At 50.9% G+C, this 19,769-nt stretch overlaps 1 protein-coding gene across 17 annotated transcripts in view; it reads right to left on the reverse strand.

Moving 5' to 3' along the window:
* Positions 1 to 19,769, reverse strand: part of LOC108504370 (voltage-dependent N-type calcium channel subunit alpha-1B-like) — a 301,566-nt gene that overhangs the window by 11,092 nt on the left and 270,705 nt on the right. For 10 of the 17 annotated variants that reach the window (XM_017829229.1, XM_017829232.1, XM_017829231.1 and 7 more), the window contains 4 exons: positions 19,445 to 19,536; positions 17,841 to 17,991; positions 13,295 to 13,422; positions 6,348 to 6,444 (listed from right to left, as the gene is read on the reverse strand). In XM_017829229.1, the coding sequence (XP_017684718.1) occupies positions 6,348 to 6,444; positions 13,295 to 13,422; positions 17,841 to 17,991; positions 19,445 to 19,536 (468 nt within the window). Of the gene's footprint in view, positions 1 to 6,347; positions 6,445 to 8,863; positions 8,961 to 13,294; positions 13,423 to 17,840; positions 17,992 to 19,444; positions 19,537 to 19,769 lie in introns of those variants that run through there. The other 7 variants (XM_017829234.1, XM_017829233.1, XM_017829230.1 and 4 more) reach the window with 2 other exon arrangements.

Raw genomic sequence — 19,769 nt, forward strand, 5'->3', positions numbered from 1 at the left:
GCAAGGAGGATTTTGGGGGTCCTGCAGGGTTGGGGGGGGAGTCCCAGCTGATTTTAGGGGTTCTGGCAGAGCAAGGAGGATTTTGGGGGTCCTGCAGGGTTGGGGGGGGAGTCCCAGCTGATTTTAGGGGTTCTGGCAGAGCAAGGAGGATTTTGGGGGTCCTGCAGAGCAAGGAGGGGGTTCGGGGCTGATTTTGGGGGGGTTGAGGGGTGTCTCAGGCTGATTAGGGGGTCTGACAGAGCAAGGAGGATTTTGGGGGTCCCAGCTGATTTTGGGGGTTCAGGGCTGATTTGGGGGGTCCTGCAGAGCAAGGGGTGGTGCCAGGGGGGTCCCAGCCGATTTTGGGGGGTCAGGGCTGACTTTGGGGGTCCCAGCTGATTTTGGGGGTTCAGGGCTGATTTGGGGGGTCCTGCAGAGCAAGGGGGGAGTTCAGGGCTGATTTTGGGGGTCCTGCAGGATTGGGGGGGGAGTCCCAGCTGATTTTAGGGGGTCTGGCAGAGCAAGGAGGATTTTGGGGGTCCTGCAGAGCAAGGGGTGGTGCCAGGGGGGTCCCTGCCGATTTTGGGGTGTCAGGGCTGGTTTTGGGTGCCCCAGATGATTTTGGGAGTCCCACAGAGCAATGAGGGGGTTTTGGAGGGGGTCCCACCGATTCTGGGGGTCCTGAAGAGCAACGGGGGGGTTCAGGGCTGATTTTGGGGGTCCTGCAGGGTCCAAAGGGGTCCGGGGGGGGAGGATCCCAGGGTTATTCTGGGGGGTCTGACAGAGCAAGGGGGATTTTCGGGGGGAGGGGGAGTTAGGGCTGATTTTGGGGGTCCCAGCCGATTCTGGGGGTCTTGCAGGTCCCAGCTGATTCTGGGGGTGGTGCCGGGGGCGCGTCCCAGCCGATTTTGGGGGGTCAGGGCTGATTTGGGGGGGTCCCAGCCGATTTCCTCCCCGGAGCCGCGGGCACCAGGTGGAGTCCCCGCTCCGCCGCGCGTGGGGAACCCTCCTGCAGCCCTCGGCTTTAATTAGCAGGATTTGGAATCCTCCCCCTGCCGAGCTCGTTAATTCTGCGGGAGAGGGCCCCAGAGGCGGGAGCTGGGATCTTGTCTCCGGAGCCTCCTAATTAACTGTGAGCAGATAACGAGGGAACCGAGGAGCGGAGGCTCCGCTCGGGTTCCCGGCGCGGTCAGGAGGCTCCAGACATCCCCCCCCCCCGGCTCCCGGGAGGGATTTAATTGCCAATAAACAAACACGTCGCTAACGAGGCACCAAAACCTTTGTGTCAACCGATACGATAAATGCCCCCCCCTTTTTTTTTTTTTTTTTTTTTTGCGGTTCTTCTGCTCAGAAACTTCTCGGGCAATGTCCGAGCAGGAAATGCAGGGGAAATTCATCCCGGTGTCAAAAGCTGGGATAAAAAAAATCTCCTGCTGACACAGAAAGCAGCACTGAAGAGAAGTATCTGCACCCTAAATTCTATTCACTGACATATTTCTCCAACACCAGCAGGAAGAGGAGAACACTGAGCTAGGAATGCCTGGAAAAGTGGCTGGCACCCCGACGGATTTGAATTATTAAGAGCACCCCCATCAGCAGCTCCTGAGCAGCCTCTGGGACAAGAACTGCCCTGGGAACGATCCCCAGACGTGAATAAATTCGGGACAGTGAGAGAGCTGCTGTGGGAAATGAGGCTGAGTTTGGTGAATAAATTATTGGCTATGAATAATTCACCCCGACCTAGTTGTAATTATTCTGCTCTCATTTAACTCTTCTCTCGGCTTCAGAGAGGCTGCTCATGGGCTTTCTTCCCTCCTGCTGCATCCTGGGGTGAGTGAGGAGCCAGTCCAGCTTTGAGATCTCCCCACAGAATCACAGACTGGTTTGGGTTGGGAGGGACCTTAAAGCTCCTCTCATTCTACCCCCTGCCATGGGCAGGGACACCTTCCACCAGCCCAGGTTGCTCCAAGCCCTGTCCAGCCTGGCCTTGGACACATCCAGGGGCAGCCACAACTTCTCTCATTCTACCCCCTGCCATGGGCAGGGACACCTTCCACCAGCCCAGGTTGCTCCAAGCCCTGTCCAACCTGGCCTTGGACACATCCAGGGGCAGCCACAACTTCTCTGGGCAACCTGTGCCAGGACCTCACTGCCCTCACAACCAACAATTCCTTCCCAATATCCCATCTAGCCCTGCCCTCTGGCAGTGGGAAGCCATTCCCTGTGTCCTGTCCCTCCATCCCTTGTCCCAAGTCCCTCTCCAGCTCTCCTGGAGCTCCTTCAGGCACTGGAAGGGGCTCTCAGGTCTCCCTGGAGCCTTCCCTTCTCCAGGCTAAACAATCCCAGCTCTCCCAGCCTTTCCTCCCAGCAGAGCTGCTCCAGCCCTCTGATCCTCTTGGTGCCTCCTCTGGCCTCTCTCCAGCAGTTCCATGTCCTTGCTGTGCTGTTCCCCAGGGCTGGAGGCAGCTCTGCAGGGGGGTCTCAGCTGAGGGGGCAGAGGGGCAGAATCCCCCCTGCCCTGCTGCCCACACTGGGGGATCAGCCCTGGAGCCTTGGCCGTGTCAGGAGGTGCTGAAGGGATAAGCAGAGCCCTCCTAATCCCTGCAATGAATCACTCCTGGAACAGGGTGTGCAAAGCCACGTTTGACAGCACCAAGAGAACCCCAAAACAAAGCCAAGAGCCCTGTTGGGCTGTGCCAGCACTGCCCTGCAGCCCCACCAGGGCTTCACCTGGAGCTGCACTTGGACAGAGGGGGAGATGTGTCTGCTGGCAGTGTCGTCCTCTCCTGGCAAGAAGAGGACCCTGAAGAGCAGAGGGGCAAGGGTTGGGTCATTCCCTCTCCTAGCACCACACCATTCCAAAGACTGTCACTCCAGGCTCTCAAAAAACCCATCCTCCAACCCCCCTCCTGGAAATACCTGGATCTTGATGGCACTGCAGTGCCAGAGAGATTCTGTGGCCTCGTGGGCTTTTCAGTCTCCCAAAAGAGAAGGAAGAGGCTCTGTGGTGCCAAGGCTGGAGTCATTCCAGGTGACAGCAGAGCTGGCTGCCATCTGCTCTCCCTGCTACTCCTGAGGGCACACAAACCCCTGGAGCCTTCTCTCTGACAAGCTGAGTCTGTCTGAGAGGCCTCAAAGTCTCAAACATGAGTGTAAAAGGGGGGAAAAAACACCCTCATCTGAAAATGGGCAAACGAGCAAATCTCAAGACACCAGAGTGAAGTCAGAGTAGGTTTTTTCCCTCTTTCCATCTGACTGGGTAGAAGAGACTTTTAAATTCACAGAATCACAGAATCCTTTAGGATGGAGAGCTCTAAGATCATTGAGTCCAACCCCTGACCCAGCACTGCCAAGCCACCCCTAAGCCATGTCCCCCAGTGCCACATCTACACCTGTAAGGTTTTTAAATCCCTCCAGGGATGGGGCTGAGTGGGGCTGCTGTGCCAGTGCTTGACAAGCCTTTTGGCTAAGAAATTTTTCCTGATGTCCAACCTGAACCTCCCCTGGAACAACTTGAGGCTGTTTCCTCTCCTCCTGTCCCTTGTTAACTGGAAAAAAGACTCTTTCTGGCTCCCCCCTCCTGTCAGGGAGTTGCAGAGCCAGAAGGTCCCCCCTGAGCCTCCTTTTCTCCAGGCTGAGCCCCCCCAGCTCCCTCAGCTGCTCCTGCTGCTCCAGACCCTTCCCTAGACACGCTCCAGCCCCTCAGTGTCCTTCTTGTAGTGAGTGGCCAGGAACAGAACACAGCAATCTGAGTCCCTTCACCCTTTTTCCCCCACCCCAGTGCAGGATAGAGCTCTCCTGGTGCCCGAGAAGCACATCCAGAGCATCCCAGCCATGCACCTCCAGCAAGCAGCAAGCCAAGCCCACGGAACTGCAGCGGCTGGTCAGGCTGACCAAGGAGAACAGTTGAGAAAGGGGAGCCAGAAAACAGCAGAAAGGAAGGAAAGCAGCCAAGGAGGCTGCCAAGGGGGGAAAAATCCAACCAAAACCACGGTGTGCACGGACTGAGAAGGCAACACGGACGAAGACAGGGAGGGAAAACACACAAAACCTTCAAAGAGCACTGGGAAAAGAAGATATGGAAGGAAAAAGGGTGGGTACGTGGGGCAGAAGAGCTTTTGCTGGACAGGACAGTGAGGTTTTTGTAAAAACCTTTTGGTTCAGAGGGAGAGAGGAAAAGCAGGGCAGAGACAAAGCCCTGGCTGCTGGTGGCACTGCTGTCCCTGTGCTGGCTCTGGGTGGAGGGTCTGCCCCTGCACTGCCCTCCCCAAGCCTCCCTTGAGCTGTGGGAGGAGGACAGGGGTGACACTGGTGGGGGGCACCTGGCAGGGGCAGGGCAGGGGATGCCACAAGCCACCCGTGGTTGTCCCAGGGCTTGATGCTCCAGCGTGGCTCCAGGGATGTGCTGCACGTGGAAGTGGAGCAGGGAAGGAGCAAAAACCAGCTCGGTGTCCCCATGAGGGTTTGGTTTTATCATCAGCTGGAAGGAAGGGGGCAGCCCAAAGTGCAGCCTTACACCCTGGGGAAAACTCTGGTCTGGCCTGAAGTTTGTATTTCTGTAGTTCAGGGCTCTTTGGTAACGTGTAAAATGAATGTGATCCTCTCCAAGCTCAGAGAAATGTGGTGTTCAGTCTGGGTTTGAGCTGTTTGACTTCAACCCACGGGCAGAAATTAAAGATGTCCTTAAAAAAGCCTTTTAAGAAGAATCTGTTCCCATGTAGCCAAAGTTCTGTGGATTTGTTCTGTAAATCAGACAAATTAAATGAGATGGCAGGAAACTCAGAGGCTGGGGAAGGGTCTGTCTGCTCTGGTGCTTTAGAACAGGGACACCACACTGAAAACCAGCCCAAACCCTTATTTAAAATGCCTATTTTAACACGTGATCTTTTTAGCCTCTTTTGTTTTTTTTTTAATTGTACAAGATTTGAGGGGGGGGGGATAAGGAGAACTTTATGTTTCTGGTACCACAGAGCAGAGCTGGGTGCCCACCTGCAAACACCTCCTGCTGCTTTCAGCTCCATTCTAAGTCAGTGGAAGCTCCCAGGGGCTGAATAATTGGATTTCTGTGGATAACTGGTGTCTCCAGACAGATGTTCATGTATCTACTCATCGATCTGAAGTAGCTGGAACCTGATCTAGTTGGGTTCCTTCAGCTGAGTTCAGTGGCCAGAAACAAATCAAAGGAAATAGAGAAAAGCCACAGCTGCCTCATTTTAAGGGTATGTTTAATTTTCCTTTCATTTTAAATCCCAGCACGCTGAGGGAGGATCTCTTAGGAAGCTGTATCTGAATTCTTGCTGCTACATAAAGGCAGAGCCAGATTTGGGTTTAGCTTGAGCCTCTTTTAAAAAAGTCCTATTTTTATGTGGTCACAGTTCAAAAACACAGCACAGGAGGAGCTGTTGGGATTTGGATCCATTGAACCAACCACAGTGGGGTGCAGGGACTGGATTTGGTGGTGGTGGAATGATGGAAACAGTGAAAAAAGCCCTGTTGAGTTGGATGGATTCTCAATTCCACCAACGTGAGATGGTTATAATCCCCCTCTGAAACTGGGAGGGTCAATGCTAAAAGCTTCCAAAGAATCACCCTCAAAATGCAAATTTCCAGCCACCCTGTGAGTTTTTGGGGAGGGCTGCACGGCCTGAACTGGGTCTGCTCCATAACTTTGGCTCCAAGTGTCTCCCCCTTTCCACTGTGTTCCCGCCCAGGCAGTGTCTGACAGGCAGCACTTCGGGGACAGAAAAGCATTTTTGTGGTCCAATTAAAAAAAGTTTCTCCCAAACAGACAATAAGTTGGAGCGATTTCTTCATCTGACTGTCTGAAATGTTTGCTGTTACAGTAATTTCTTCCACGAGGGTGTTTAAGGAGCCCTTCTGGCGTTGTCTCTGTTTAATGGCTTGTTCACTCCTACAGCACTGCCTACTCTAATTACTCCAATCTAATTAAGAGGAGGAACAAACAACATACTACTGAAGGGCCAGAGAGACAAAAGAGCTGCAGGAAGATAAATGGGGATCTGTTGGCGGGGTAATTTGCTCGTTAGCACCCTCCTTTCCCAAAATTAGCCTAAATGGAAGCAGAATGAGAGAGAAGAAACACTGAGAGAGAGAGAGAGCAGAGACGTACTTAGAAAGACAAACTGATGTGCCATAGTTTCGAAGACCAGAAAAAGGTTACAAAAATAATATATATATAAAAAAATAATAAAAAGCAGAAGATCCAAAATCCAGTCTGCTTGGAAAAGCAGAGGAAGCACCAGAAAAGTCCAGAAGAACAACACCAATGGCACAGAAAACCGGCAGCCACTTCAGCCACGGCACGAAAAGCTGGTGGTTTGGCAGGAGTTGGGGGGAGGTTGGTCTACCTTATAGGCAACACGAGCAGGGCATTTCTTTCCAAGGCCTAGAGGTGGGGACATGTGTCTCAGCATCTCATACATGTCTGTGTAACTGATGCGACCGCTGGGAGCCACGGGGAGGGAGGCGACAGCAGGACACGGGAATCAAAGCGGACCGGGTGGAGGAGGAGGAGAAGGGGAGGAAAAAAAAGGGGGAAGGGGGTGGGGGAAAAGGCAACACAGTGGAGCAAATGAAAAGGAGGAGAGAGAGAGAAGGGAAAGCAGACAAGAGAACAGAGATCTGGTTAATCAGATTTCTCAGGAGAACAGAAGCAAAACGAAGAGGAGGGTGAATAGGAAGGTTTTCTTCCGTTGCTGTTGTTTCAGCGCCCAACGTGTGCTCCTGGCGGCAGGGACAGCCCCCGGCAGAGCCCGGGGGTCCCTCGGGGGAATGATTGATGGCTCTGCTCTGGGACAGGCGGTGGGGAGGGCTGGGGGTTGGCTGGAGGGCTGGGGGAGGCTCCCCCTTCTCGCCCCCCACCCCAGGCAATCCAGAGGCTGGAGTTCACCATGCCAGGGAGGGCTGGCAGGCAGAGTTATGGGACAGGGAGAGAGACAGGGCTCCCAGCACGCTCAGCTCTGGGATAAAAGGGGCAGCTTGCCTTCTGGGAACGAGGACTTGGGGTTTTTAGGGGAGCCAGTGGGTTAGGAGGGAAGCAAAAAGCCAATCCTGGTGTGTTTGCTCGGGGACAGACTGGGACGGCCGCGCCCAGGGTGTGACTCTGCCAACCCTGAGCCAGCCGGGATTTCTGCTCCAGCCTGAGCTCAGCTTTGGCAAAACCAGAGCCCAGCACTCAATTTTCAGGAGGGGGACCTATTTTTCTCCCTTTCATTCGGTGGGGCCCCTCTCTCATCAAGCCAGCCTCTCTCATCAAAATCCCTGCTGGCTCCTTCCACCCTCCTCCATCCTCTGCTCTCCATCACTGCAGGACATTCCCTGTGCTTCTCCTGGGCTCATTTCTTGGCCAGACAACTGGTTGTCTCCACCACCAAGGGCAGCTGTCCTGTTCCCAGTCCCAGGAGCTGGGAATGGCAGAGATTTGGGGAAAGGCCCTTAGCCCACCTCATTACTGAGGTCATCTACCTTCAGCACACGGTGGTGGTGGAATAGAACCCTGCCCTGAAAACCAAGGGGTGCAGAAGCAGCAAGGAATTCTCCTCCTTCACCTTTTTCTAAGTGTTAAAATTGGGAACATGACTCTGACAATCTGATTTGGTTTTCCCAGCGAGCTGCCTGCTTATTATAATGTGCAAATCTGTGCTGCCTGTCAGCTGAGGAGACCCAAGGATACTGCAGCATGTTATTAATTAAAGTTTAACCCCTGGAAAAGCAGGACTATCATCTCCTCTATCTCAGGAGGGCAACCAAGACCTAAGCACCCCTATAAATCCCCTTTTCCAAGCAGGACAGCTACAGAGGCAGAACCTGCAGATCAGCCCAGTGTCCTGACATGGGTCTCAATTCCTATATGAGGAGGAGGGGGTGGAAGAGAGAACCTACCCAGCCAAAAACATCTATTCCTGTCCTTGGTAACTGATGCAGTTAAAATACCACCCAGCTTTTATAGCCCAGAGCTCATTTAAAGGCTGCTGAGAGACACAAATTGTAATTGGAGCCAATGTCTTCCCCCTGGCTCCTCTCCTGCTCCTGGGCTGGGGCTGGGGGGTCTCCTGCCTCCTCTGCAAAGCTTGGGAGCTCTTAATCCCCAGGCAGGTGTGGAAAACACCTGGGCTGATGTGGAAGAGAAAATCCCTGCTGGCTGCTTCCACCCTCCTTCATCCTCTGCTCTCCATCACTGCAGGAGATCCCCTGTGCTTCTCCTTCTCCTGGGCTGATTTCTTGGCCAGACCTGTCCTTAATTCCCCTCCCCTCAGCTCCCAGGCGTGGTACAGCTTCCCTGTGCCATGAACAGGAGGTTTCCCTGGGTGTCCATCCCAGTTTGGAGACATAATTTGGCCCCCAAGGCAACCTGTGAGAAGCTCATCCCTCACTTCCCCCCAGCCCAGGTAACCACCCTGCTGTGCTGCCCAGGCAACCACTGTCCAGATCCGATGTCTTCTGGGCTCAGGAGAGGGAAGGTTGGTCACTCAGCTGGAGTGACAATGCTACAAAACCCAGACAAAGTGGAATTGCCACTCCTTGGGGTGCCATTTCCCTCCGGGGTGTGAATATATATATACATATATATATATATAAAGTGCTGGGATGCTTTTCCCCAACACTTCCCCCCAGAACCTTCAGGATGGGAGCTGGAGGGTTCACTGTCTCATAAAGCTGCCTGTCTCCAGCCAGCTGGGGTGTGGGAGTAGACAGGGAAGAGATGCATGGAGGACAAAGGAGGCAGTCAATCATTCCTTTTTTCAGGCAAGGGGTTGGTTATGGGACAGTTTCTTTTCTCTACTGCATTTGCACTCGGAGGGGGGGATAAAAGGAAACAAAACCAGGACTAAAGATGCCTCAGGGAGTCTCTGAAGTTCCAAACCTTGTATGCCACCCTATGAGGGCACTTCTTTCCTAAGCCCAGGGGTGGAGCAATTACACGTAACAAATTGTACATATCCTTATAATGAATCCGGCAACTGGAAGGGAAACGTCACAGGTTAGGACAGCAAAAACCAGGAGCAATCAGCTTTTCCCCGGGAAAACAGGAGGAGCTGGAAGGGCAGAACGTGCTGTAAAGGAAGGTTAGTCCAGCAAAAACTGGGCTTGTGAGGAAGGAGCAACTTATCACAGAGAGAGAGAGAGAGAGAGAGAACTTCCAGCTGCTCACCAAACTTTATATCCTTGGATTTTCTTCTGTGCAGGGCTTTCCAACCACTTGGTGCCCTTTGTCACTAATGTTTTGGTTCCCTTTGTCACTAATGTTTTGGTTCCCTTTGTCACCAGTGTTTTGGTTCCCTTTATTTAAAGTTTTAGTTCCCTGTGCCTGAGCATCTCCCTCCAGCCTCTCCTCGCCACCCCCCAGCCAACCCAGGGCCTGCAAGCACCCAAAGAACCTCCTTAATGGGTTATTCCTGGGATTCAGAAGAGCTTGGGAAGCTTTCCCTTCCACTGTTCCCTCCCACACAACCCCAGCAGGGCTGTTCTCTGATTCAGGGCCACTGAACAACTCGCTGCAAGCCCAGAAATCCTCCTCTCAAAGGTCGACTTGGCCGTTGGCACTGGGAAAATCCCAATATTGTTCCCAGCAGGTGGAATCAGACACCTCACAGTAGCTTTCTGGTCATTCTCATTAACTCCCAACAATATTTCCAGCTAATTTAACGGCAGGATTCGATTTCTTCACCTTTTGCAAGTAACCAAACCACAGGCAAAAAGAGCTGAGCCTCCCAGTTACCTCTGAGGGAAACTGAGATGATTTGGCTTCGCTGTGTTTATTTTGGTGCTTCATATAAAGAAGGCTGGAATATTTTGGAATATCTCCTTCAATATTACAGCTTTTCTGGACAGGGAAAAATTAAGGTCTATTCAAAGCCTTCCCAAGCCACTCAAAACTATTAATTCAGGAACAGAGCAAATGGAACTGTACAAGTCTTGGCTGGAGGCCTAAATGTGGTTATAAAAAGTATATTGGCTTAACTGAGTCAAGAAGTTGAGTTGACTTTACCTCCAGTTTTGGAACGATTTTGTAAAGTCAGGGTGTAGAAGTGACGTCTGCCCCGTTCCCTGAGCTCTCTGAGAGCTCCTGCAAGGCTTGAGAACCAGCAGATGTTTTGCCTTGGAAAGCACAAAATGAGGACAATCAGGGATTCTTTCCCAGGTCCGTGGAATCATGGAATGGTTTGGGGTGGAAGGGACCTTAAAGCCCATCTCATTCCACCCCCCCCAACCTACCACGATCCCAGGTTGCTCCAACCTGGCCTTGGACACTTCCAGGGCTGGGGCAGCCACAGCCTCTTGTTCAAATCTGATTTTGTTTATTTTCCTCAGCATCCTTTTATCCCAGGAAGCCAAGAGAAAGCTCTCCCTTGGCAGCCCCTGCACCTCCTCCTCTCCACTGAAGGTGCTTCCAGCAGCATCTCCCTCTTTGGGACAACTCCTGGGAATGGGATGGCCAGACCAGTATTCCCAGTATCTCTAAGGGGTGGGCACTGGGAAGGTTTAAAAGAGATGAAGTGCTCACTTTATATACACTGAACAAATTAAAGCTCTTAGAAATCCAATTTTCTTTTGTTTTGTCCAAGTTCATCCTTAAATCCTGTGTTTTCACTCCTTTCCTGATTAACTCCCAGCCCCCCCCAAACCACCTTGAGTTCCCTTATTTCTCTCTCTCTCTGTTTTTCTTTGAGCCCAAGGCTTTTACCACCCCTAAATCCAACAGTTTCCCCATACTTACCCCTCCAGAGTGTGACACATCTGGAAAAATGGCTGCTAAATGCCTTTTAAAATTCCTTTTGAATGCTTTTCCCCAGAAAAGTCAACAGGAAGTTGGATTTTGTAACAAAACCAAAGGTGATATGAAAAATAGAGCTGTAAATACGCATTAAGTCTATGTTTAAAATATTATCTGTATAACAAAAATATAACAACACTTGTGCTTTTTAACCATGCAGCATCTTTTGTGGAAGATGGACAAATACTGTAATTCCCTTTTTTGGGGGGGACAATCAAAGAGGAAACATTGAGAGAGGTGATCAGTGAGTGACCAATTCAGCCCAAATCACAGAATCATCAAACCACAGAATGATATAAGTTGGGAAAAAAAACCCCTCTGAGATCAGAAAGATTGGGAAGATCTTAGATCAGAATGATGAAAAGATTAATTCTGGCCTTAAACTGCGAAGGGCTTTTAAACTGTGGGAAATTTAGTCCCACTTCTGAAAATGTCAGTGATTTCAGTGGAACTGTTCACACTCTGCCAGCATCAATAACGTCCCAGCAGAGCATTAAAGGGAACAAGGTTAGAGAAAAGCAGAAAATTGGATGTTAATAAATGACATATTCTGCATTAACAGCTCGGCAAGTGAAAAGGTTTGGCCCCTGAGTGACTCACAGAATGTGAAGTCTCTGCTCGGAGTTAATGGAGCGAGAAATCTCTCTGTAAACTTCATATTTGTGCCTCTGATGGGTGGAAAGTTCCTGAACGCAGAAACATTAAAAAAAAAAAACCCACATTGATCCTCATTTTTTTCCCTTGCAGGTGTGTTACTCCTCCCACAGACCTTCAGCAGAGCCAAGGCTATTTTTTAAGGAGCAAACAGGCACTCCCAAGTTTTCAGTCTCATTAAGAGACAGGATTGGATTTTAAAAAAGGAGGAAAAAAAAAAACCCTATTTAGTGCCTGCCAAATACCCACAAAGGATTGTCTGTGTTCCAGAGCACGTGCTGGTGAAAACCTGCTTGGAGATGACAAGCTGTGAGTAAATGTGGAGGATATTCAGGCTGGGAGTAGGGATGGCTTTGAGGTGGTTAAAATCACCCACAGCTCAGAGAAAAGCAGGCATTTTGGGGCAGGTTTACATTTAAAGTTGCCCTAAATCATTTAAACTGAGGTTTTGAAGCAGTTTAATTGCATGCTAGCAGGGAGTTTGAGCTGCTGATTATACAAACACTTTTCTGCATCTGTCTCAGCTGAAGGGGGAAAAAAAAAAGAAGAGGGGAAAGATTGGAGGAGCTGGAAGAATTCAAAACACAGAGGAGATTCATTGCAAAGTAGCTCATGGGGAGGCAAATGGAGAAAAATTAGTAGAGGTTTAAATTAAAAAAAAAAAGTCTCCAAACAGGCAAATTCTCTGGGTGCAGAATATCAAGGAAATTCTCTGGGTGCAGAATATCAAGGAAATTCCTGTGACCTGGGACAGAACATCTAGAAATGAGAATACCACAGTCCCCAGGGCTGATGGGCAGCAGCTCCTTGTGGGCAGTGCAGAAAAGCAATATATTAAACCAGTCTCGCTCTAGAAGTGGTCACAGGTCAGGGCCATTCCCTCAAATTTAAAAAATTCCTTAAAACCCTTTCTTTGTTAACTCTGGGATCCATCCCAGACCTGTGCCACGGGTGTGAAACTTTCCCTTTGAGTAAGGAAAGCAAAGAGAGAAAACCCCCAAACTAAACCCTCCCCTGTGTGCAGGAACCATCCCCTCCTTGAACACACCCAAACATCAGGAACGTTTCCTCAGAGGCTCGTTGGGAACCGAAAATTTTTCCAACCTTTGGCTCATTTCCTTCTGATTATTTCACATCTCGTGTTTCAACTGTGAGTCTAATAGCTGAAATATCATTTGGAAGATCAAAGCTGCCTCGTAAAGTTCGATGTCATTAGAAGGGGGCTTCCAAGAGCAAAAACGTTGGGATTAATGAGAAAGGGCTGCTTTAAAAAAATGCCATGTTTTCAGCAGGAACACCCTGCTGGGGAGTGGGTGGGCAGAGGGAGTGGGTGGGCAGAGGCAGGTGATGGAGTTGGAGCCTGCAGGACTTGACTCAGATGTGACACATCCTCTGCCGTGGCCTGAGGGATCTGCACGGGGTTTGGGAAAGCATTAAGGTGGTTCTCAGCTAGAGAACCCCTGCACAACTGAGGGGTGACAGGGCACAGCCTCCCCCACCACCTCCAAGCGCAGAGATCTGCGTGGTTTCATCTCCAAACTGGGGTGCAGAAAGCAAAGGCCACGAATGAACAGCTTTTCTACTTGGTAATTTGGATTTCCCCTGGTAATTTTTGGCTGTGTGGGGAGGGGGGTGGGTTTTGCTCTCGTGCTTGGTGGGGTTGTGTCTGTTTGAAGGAAACTCCCTTTTAACGACATCGGGTTTGTTCATCTCCGCTGCAGTTGGAGCTTTTACCCCCAGTGTCACCTCGGAGTTGTTTTCCTTCTGGAGCTGTACCTCCTTAAAAGAGGCTCTGTGTGTGTCCAGGTACAATATTTACACCCCAGTGTGTCCGTCTGTCCCCCAGCAGGGTCAGTGTGTACGTACCAGGCAGCGGGGTCGTACTCGGCCCACACCCGGACAAACTCGTCCAAGTGGTGAGGGCCCAGGATGGAGGAGTCCCTTGTCAGGTATTCAAAGTTGTCCATGATCACAGCCACAAACAGGTTCAACATCTGCAGAGAGGGAGCAGGAATGCAGTCAGGGAAGGGAGAAGGGAAGGGGGAAGGGAAGGGAAGAAAAAGGAAAGGGAAAGGGGAAAGAGAAAAGAGAAAAGGGAAAGGGGAGAAGGGAGGAAAGAAAAGAGAAGGAGAGAAGGGAGGGAGAAGGAAAAGAGAGAAGGGAAGAAGAAGGGAAGGGGGAAGGAAAGAAGAAGGGAAGGGAGAAGGGCAGAAGAAGGGAAAAAGAAGGGAAGGGGGAGGGGAAGAAGAAGGGAAGGGGGAAGGGAAGAAGAAGGGAAAGGGGAAGGGAAGAAAATTAAAAGGGGAAAGGGAAGAAAATGAAAAGGGGAAAGGGAAGAAAATGGAAAGGGGAAGAGAAAAGGAAAGGGAAAAGGGGGTGTCATGGTTTGAGATAGCCCCAAAATCCAAAGGGGAAAAAGGAGAAAAAAAGGAGAGGGAAAAGGGAGGAAAAAGGAAAGGGTAGAAAAAATGAAAGGGGAAAGGGGAGAAAAAAGGAAAGGGGAGAAAAAAAGGAAAAGGAAAAGCTGGAAGGGGAGCAGGCATGATTCCCTTAACTGGATGTGTACTTCCTTCAAGAAGCAGCCTGACCCCAGAGAATAAACTCTCCAGACAGAGCCCTGGGTCCTTGGGGTGCTGCTGCTGCTGCTCCCCCCCTGCACACACTGCAGGCCCCTTTGCCAAGGACTTTGGCTGCGGGTGCTTTTCCAGGTCCCAGTCCTGGTGCTGCCCTCCAGTGTGACCCACCCCAGAGCCCTGAGGGGTCGGCCCCTCTCCCTGCCCCTCTCCCTGCCCCTCCCTCACCCCAGCCCAGAGCAGCACAGGGGCTGCAGCAGCTGCTTCTCCAACCAGACATGGGAACTCTTCCAGCACTTCCACATCAAGACCAGAACGGCCAGAAGAAAACCCCTTCTTCAGCCTAAATGTGCTATTTTAGCCTCATAACAATTGAAACCTTCCAAGATCCCCAGAAAGCTGAGCAGCAGGACACACAGAGTGCTCCTGTCCCTGCTGGCCACTAACCCAGAGCCTGGCAAACACCTCTGGCATAGAAAAGTTGTGCTTTTATTAAAGCCAAGGGAAGAATCACGAGGATTTTTAACGGGAAAAGATCAAGCTGCAGCCAGCAGAGTGGGAAGGCAGGAGGGAAGAGATGCTCCTGGGCCAGATAAAAAGACCTGATGGGCACAAGGCTCCTTTCTGCCTCTCTCCTGTCTTCTGCAGGGAGGCTGAGCTGCTGCTGTCAGTGCCGTGCTGGGCAGGGAGGGTTGTGGCCAAGCAGCCTGTCAGCACAATTAAACTCAATGTGGGGCACAATTAAACTGAATATGGATGTCATTAAAAGAAAATCAGGCAGTGGAATTTGGGCTCTGTGCAGTTTAAAAGAATTCATATCCCTGTGTGATCTGGAGGGAGGAGGGGTCTTGGCCCTTGCTGGGATGCACCAGTACAGACGAGCTCAGTCTGTAATGAATCACCACATCAGCACCAAAGGCTGATCAGACACTCCCCAGAGCTTTAGCCCATGTATTTTCACAGAGTCACAGAATGTGCTGAGTTGGAAGGGACCCACAAGGATCATCCAGTCCAACCCTCAGCCCTGCACAGGCCCATCCCCAAGGGTCACACCCTGTGCCCCAGAGGATCATCCAAACCCTCCTGGAGTTCTGGCAGCCTTGGGGCTGTGCCCACTGCCCTGGGGAGCCTGGGCAGTGCCCAACCAGCCTCTGGGGGAAGAACCTTTGCCTGAGATCCAACCTGAGCCTGCCCTGACACAGCTCCAGCCATTCCCTGGGTGCTGTCCCTGGTCCCCCCAGAGCAGAGCTCAGTCCCTGCCCCTCCTCTGCCCCTCCCCAGGAAGCTGGAGCTGCCATGAGCTCTGCCTTCAGTCTCCTCTTCTCCAGCTGAACACCCCAAGTGCCCTCAGTGTCCTCCCACGGCTTCAAATCAAGGCCCTTCCCCATCCTCGTTGTCTCCTTTGGACACTCTCCAATGGCTCAATCCCTTCCCTCCATTGTGTCCCCCCAAACTGCCCCAATATTGAGGTGAGGCCGCCCCAGGGCAGAGCAGAGGGGACAATCCCCTCCCTGGTGCCCCCAGGACATGTTTGACCCTCCTGGCTGCCAGGGCACTGCTGACTCAGGGCCAACTGGCCACTGACCACAACCCCCAGGGCCCTTTCCCAGCACTGCTTTCCAGCCTCTCATTCCCACTCTGTCAGCACATCCAGGGCTGCCCCATCCCAGGGGCAGAATGTGGCACTTGTTGAACTTCCTCTGGTGTTTTCAGACCCCCAGCAAGGCTCCTGCCCCTGCAGTGTGTGAATTCACTCCTGTGTGAGGCCCATCAGCTCCAACACCATCAAACAGCTCTGGTGGCTTTGGGCAGCCACGATGGTCCTTCGTGTCCCCCCTCCCTGGGTGTTTGTGCCCCTGTGCCACGGCCCAGACAAGCCCCAGCATCTTGGAGTCCCCATGCAGGGATGGGGATGCCCAAACCAGCTCTGAATAAGCTGCTCAAAGGCTGCAAGAACTCCAGCTGGATCAGTGTGATGCTCAGTGTGATGCTCCCAGCAAGAGCTTCTGAACTGGTGTTGTCTCAGCCATTCTCACCCTGCTCACTCCTGCCCTGCAGGTACCTCCCACATGGCACAGTGTCCCCAGAGCATCCCGAGGCAGCAGAACTTCTCAGAGTTTGCCCCTTGATCCCAAATCCCTTCCCAGTGTTCCCAGCTCCAGCCATGGCTCGGTACAGTTCCCCCTTCCCTGCCTGGAGCTGTTTCTAAAGTTCCTGGACATTCTTAACTTCCAATTCATATTTTCACTATAAATTTCAATTGATGTTTTCCTTATATTCTTAGCTTTCAATTTATGTTTTTCGTAATAGATTTCAATTGATATTTTTCAACGTGGATTTCAATTTATCTTTTTTTCCTCTCCCTCAAGTTACAGGGGGGAAATTATGTCAAGCTGCACGTCCACACAGAGCCAGAAACACCACTGGAAACCAAATACATTATCCAATTTCCCCTCAATCTATGGCATAACATTGAGCAAACCATAGAAAAAAGTGCTCTCCTGGCAAGGCTGGGGCTCTGCAAAGCTTGTGGGGAACCACATGGTCAAGTGCTGAATGCATTTTAAGGAATGAGTTACAGCCCAATCCAGCTGCTTGGCTTCCCACTGCCTATTTTTGGAACTTTTGCTGCTCACAAGGGCTCCCCCCTCTCCTGGTCCAGTTTCCAGGGGGTTTTCCAGGAGCTCTGACCCAGGGACAGAGCTGCTTTTGCACAGCTCCAGTTCTGCTGCTACATTTTGGCTGAGATGGCTGATCCAGCCAGGGAGGGCTCTGGGGGGATGTGATGTTTGTTGTTGGTTTTTTTTTTTTAAATAAAAAGCTTGAAAATAACACTGAGAACGTCTGATGTCGGGTTAGGGATTTGCACAAGGGAAAAACCCTGGTTTTAAAACTCAGGAGTGCTGAAGGAGTCACTGAGTGGAGCATTAACTTCGTGTAAGCTTTCAGGGCTCTGGGTTTTTTTGAACTCCTCAGAAGAAATAATCCACGGGGTGTCAAAGGAGCAACAGCAGTGGGACAGAGGATGCCAGCAGGGGCCATTGAGGTTGGTGTGTCTACACCCAGCATCAAACTGCCCCGTGGAGCTCCTTTTCCTGGTGGAAGGGTTCTGAGGAGAGCAGGATTAGCTGCACAAAGCAGCCAATCTGCTGTTGGAGAGCAAACCTGTGGCAGCTCCAGCCGCTGCTTTTGGGTTCATTTCAGAGCCTTCATCTCTTCCTGCTTGAGGCTTAATTGGGTCCCTGCCCTGGGTTTTCCATTCCTCTGTCCCCAGTGGTGCTGGAGAGGGGGCAGAGGGATGTTTGTGGATGTGCCAGTGCTCAGGGAGGGCACTGGCACCTCTTAAAGCACCTCTTAAAGCACGGGCACGACCCAGGCGCTGAACACTTCCATGGCTAAAAGCTTTTCTGGCAGCAGCAAATGGTTATTGCATTTCTTTGACCAACAAAACAGAACACAGAGCATCAAATGAGTGTGATGCTCCCAGCAAGAGCTTCTGAACTGGTGTTGTCTCAGCCATTCTCACCCTGCCCTCCCCAGTCCCCTTCTTCAAAGGCCCGTGTTACAAATCAAGACAAAACCGATTAGTGCTTAATTCCAGATATTAGACCCCCCCTGTGAGAAGAAAGATAAATCCCTTCCCTTTAAACTAATGACTAAATGATCTCTTTGGGGATTAAAGGGATTTTATCACCAGGATGGTAAATGGGGTTTAGCAAAGCTGTCTGTGGTGTTGGATAAATTATAATTAGGGAGGAGGAGGAGGTAAAGGGATGGGGAGTGTTTGGGGGGGATCCACCACAGCACCCCAACTTTGGGAGGGATCAGGACCGACTTACCAGGAAGGAGCAGAGGAAGATGAAGGACACAAAGTAGAAATAGGCAAAATCACTGCCACATTCCTTCTTGGTGAGGCCAGAGAGGGGGTCACAGGCTCTCTTGCTCAAGCAGGACAACATGATCTCGTGCCAGGCTTCCCCCGTGGCACTCCTGGGGATGGGAGGGCAGAAGTGAGTTTATCCACCCCCTTCCCATTACAGACCCCAGGGGCAGCCACCTCACAGTGTTACTGTGCCTAATTAACTGACTTAATTAGGTGAAGGTTGTGTCCAGGTGGAGAGACTGTATTTACACTGGGAATTTGAATTACCAGCCTGCTGATGTGGAAAGAAAGGAGAATAACATTTCCTTCCATCACAGGGGGGTAAAAGAAGCCAGACAGGCTGAGGTAGGCTAAAAGCTTTATTGCTTTTATGGAGAATAAAACCAGATTGATTTCAGCATGTCCAGTGCAAATCTAAGTAAACAGAGTTTAGATTGTTCTCTTTTGAAGCAGCCAAACACTTCTGTCCTAGTGCTGGCTCTAAACCCAGTGGAGATGATGGGAAATGAAATCAGGCTTCTCCACTTGAGTCTCTTATTTTCTTTATCAGGCAGATAAATTCCAGCACGGTCTGGTTGGTCGTAGTGCCATGAATCTCTTTTTCATGCCAGTCTCCTGAGTGTTTTCATCATTTCCCTCCTCCCCCTCTAACTTCTGCTGCTGAGAAAAAACAGCCAAAAGGAAAAGTTTTGGAGTCCCAAAGGGTTTGTCCTCAAAATAAACCACCCCCTGCAATGGCTTGGATGTCAGGGGATCTCCACATATCAGAGTAATCTGGTTCCTTCCTCATCCCCATCCTGCTGCCCCTCAGTCCCACTGTGGCCTGTGAAGGGACCAGGAGGTCTGACCACGAGACTGAGTAATTATCCAGTTTTATTAAAATGCAGGGCTTTGAGCTGAGTGATTATTCTGAGCTAGAGAGGGCTAATTTCATTTCCATCTGGCTTCACAGAAACTATGGAAACCAAATCCCAGGCAAGAGATCCAGTTACAAGCTCCACATCATCTGCAGAGCTGGGGTTAACTGGGGGGGGTCTCCACATCCCCCCACCAAACTGCCCTGAGCTGGAGCAGGACCCGAACTTCAGTTTTGACAGGTTCTGAAAATGAAAGTCTTCAGTGAAAAATTAACTGCTTGGGTTTTAATTCGAAAATGCTTTGTTTCCTTGCAGAATGAACCCAGAGGGAAACACTTGCACTCCGAAGCAGAGGCGGGGGGTTGGTGGATGAAGTGTTAAAATGACCAATTTAAGGGATTCTCACTTAAAAAAAAAAAAAGAAAAAAAACAAGCTTCATGGCAGGAAACCCATCAATCAGTTATACAGGGGGAGCTGTCCCATATTAAGCTTCTGCCTGAGCTGCCAGGGGGTGTCACAGCCCTGGGTGACACGTTGTGGAGATGATGATGTGTCGGCTCAGATCCCCCGAGGAGGAGGAAGCAGGGATGGCTGCTTTACTCAAATCCCTTTCCCAGAGGATGCCCAAGGCTCAGCAGCCAAACAGAGACTTTTTTCCCTGCTCACATGCAAGTCAGATGGTGTTTTATACCCTCCTCTTACCTGAACAGAAGCATCAGGGCTTGGAGGAAGGTCCGGAAGTTGTTGTGCCGATTAATGGAGGTTTCATCATCTAATGCAATGTTCCCAAATACCTGCCACGGGAAACAGAAGGGATTCAGGCCAAGCACATCCTCCCATGGGTGTTGTCAGGAAAGGTGGATCAAGTGGAGTAGAGTAAAAAGGCAGGGAAGTAATTCGTCCTGGTGTGAGGGATCTCAAAAGCTAAAATAATTTCTGTGCTGAAGAGGGAGATAAAAAAGTGGTGTGGAGGTCAAATGGGGGAAAACACCAGGTTACTGTGCTTTGTGTTCACACAGGACCTTTC

The sequence above is a fragment of the Lepidothrix coronata genome, unplaced genomic scaffold (genome assembly GCF_001604755.1).
Source record: "Lepidothrix coronata isolate B3197 unplaced genomic scaffold, Lepidothrix_coronata-1.0 Scaffold160, whole genome shotgun sequence".
In the NCBI taxonomy this organism is placed as follows: Eukaryota; Metazoa; Chordata; class Aves; order Passeriformes; family Pipridae; genus Lepidothrix; species Lepidothrix coronata.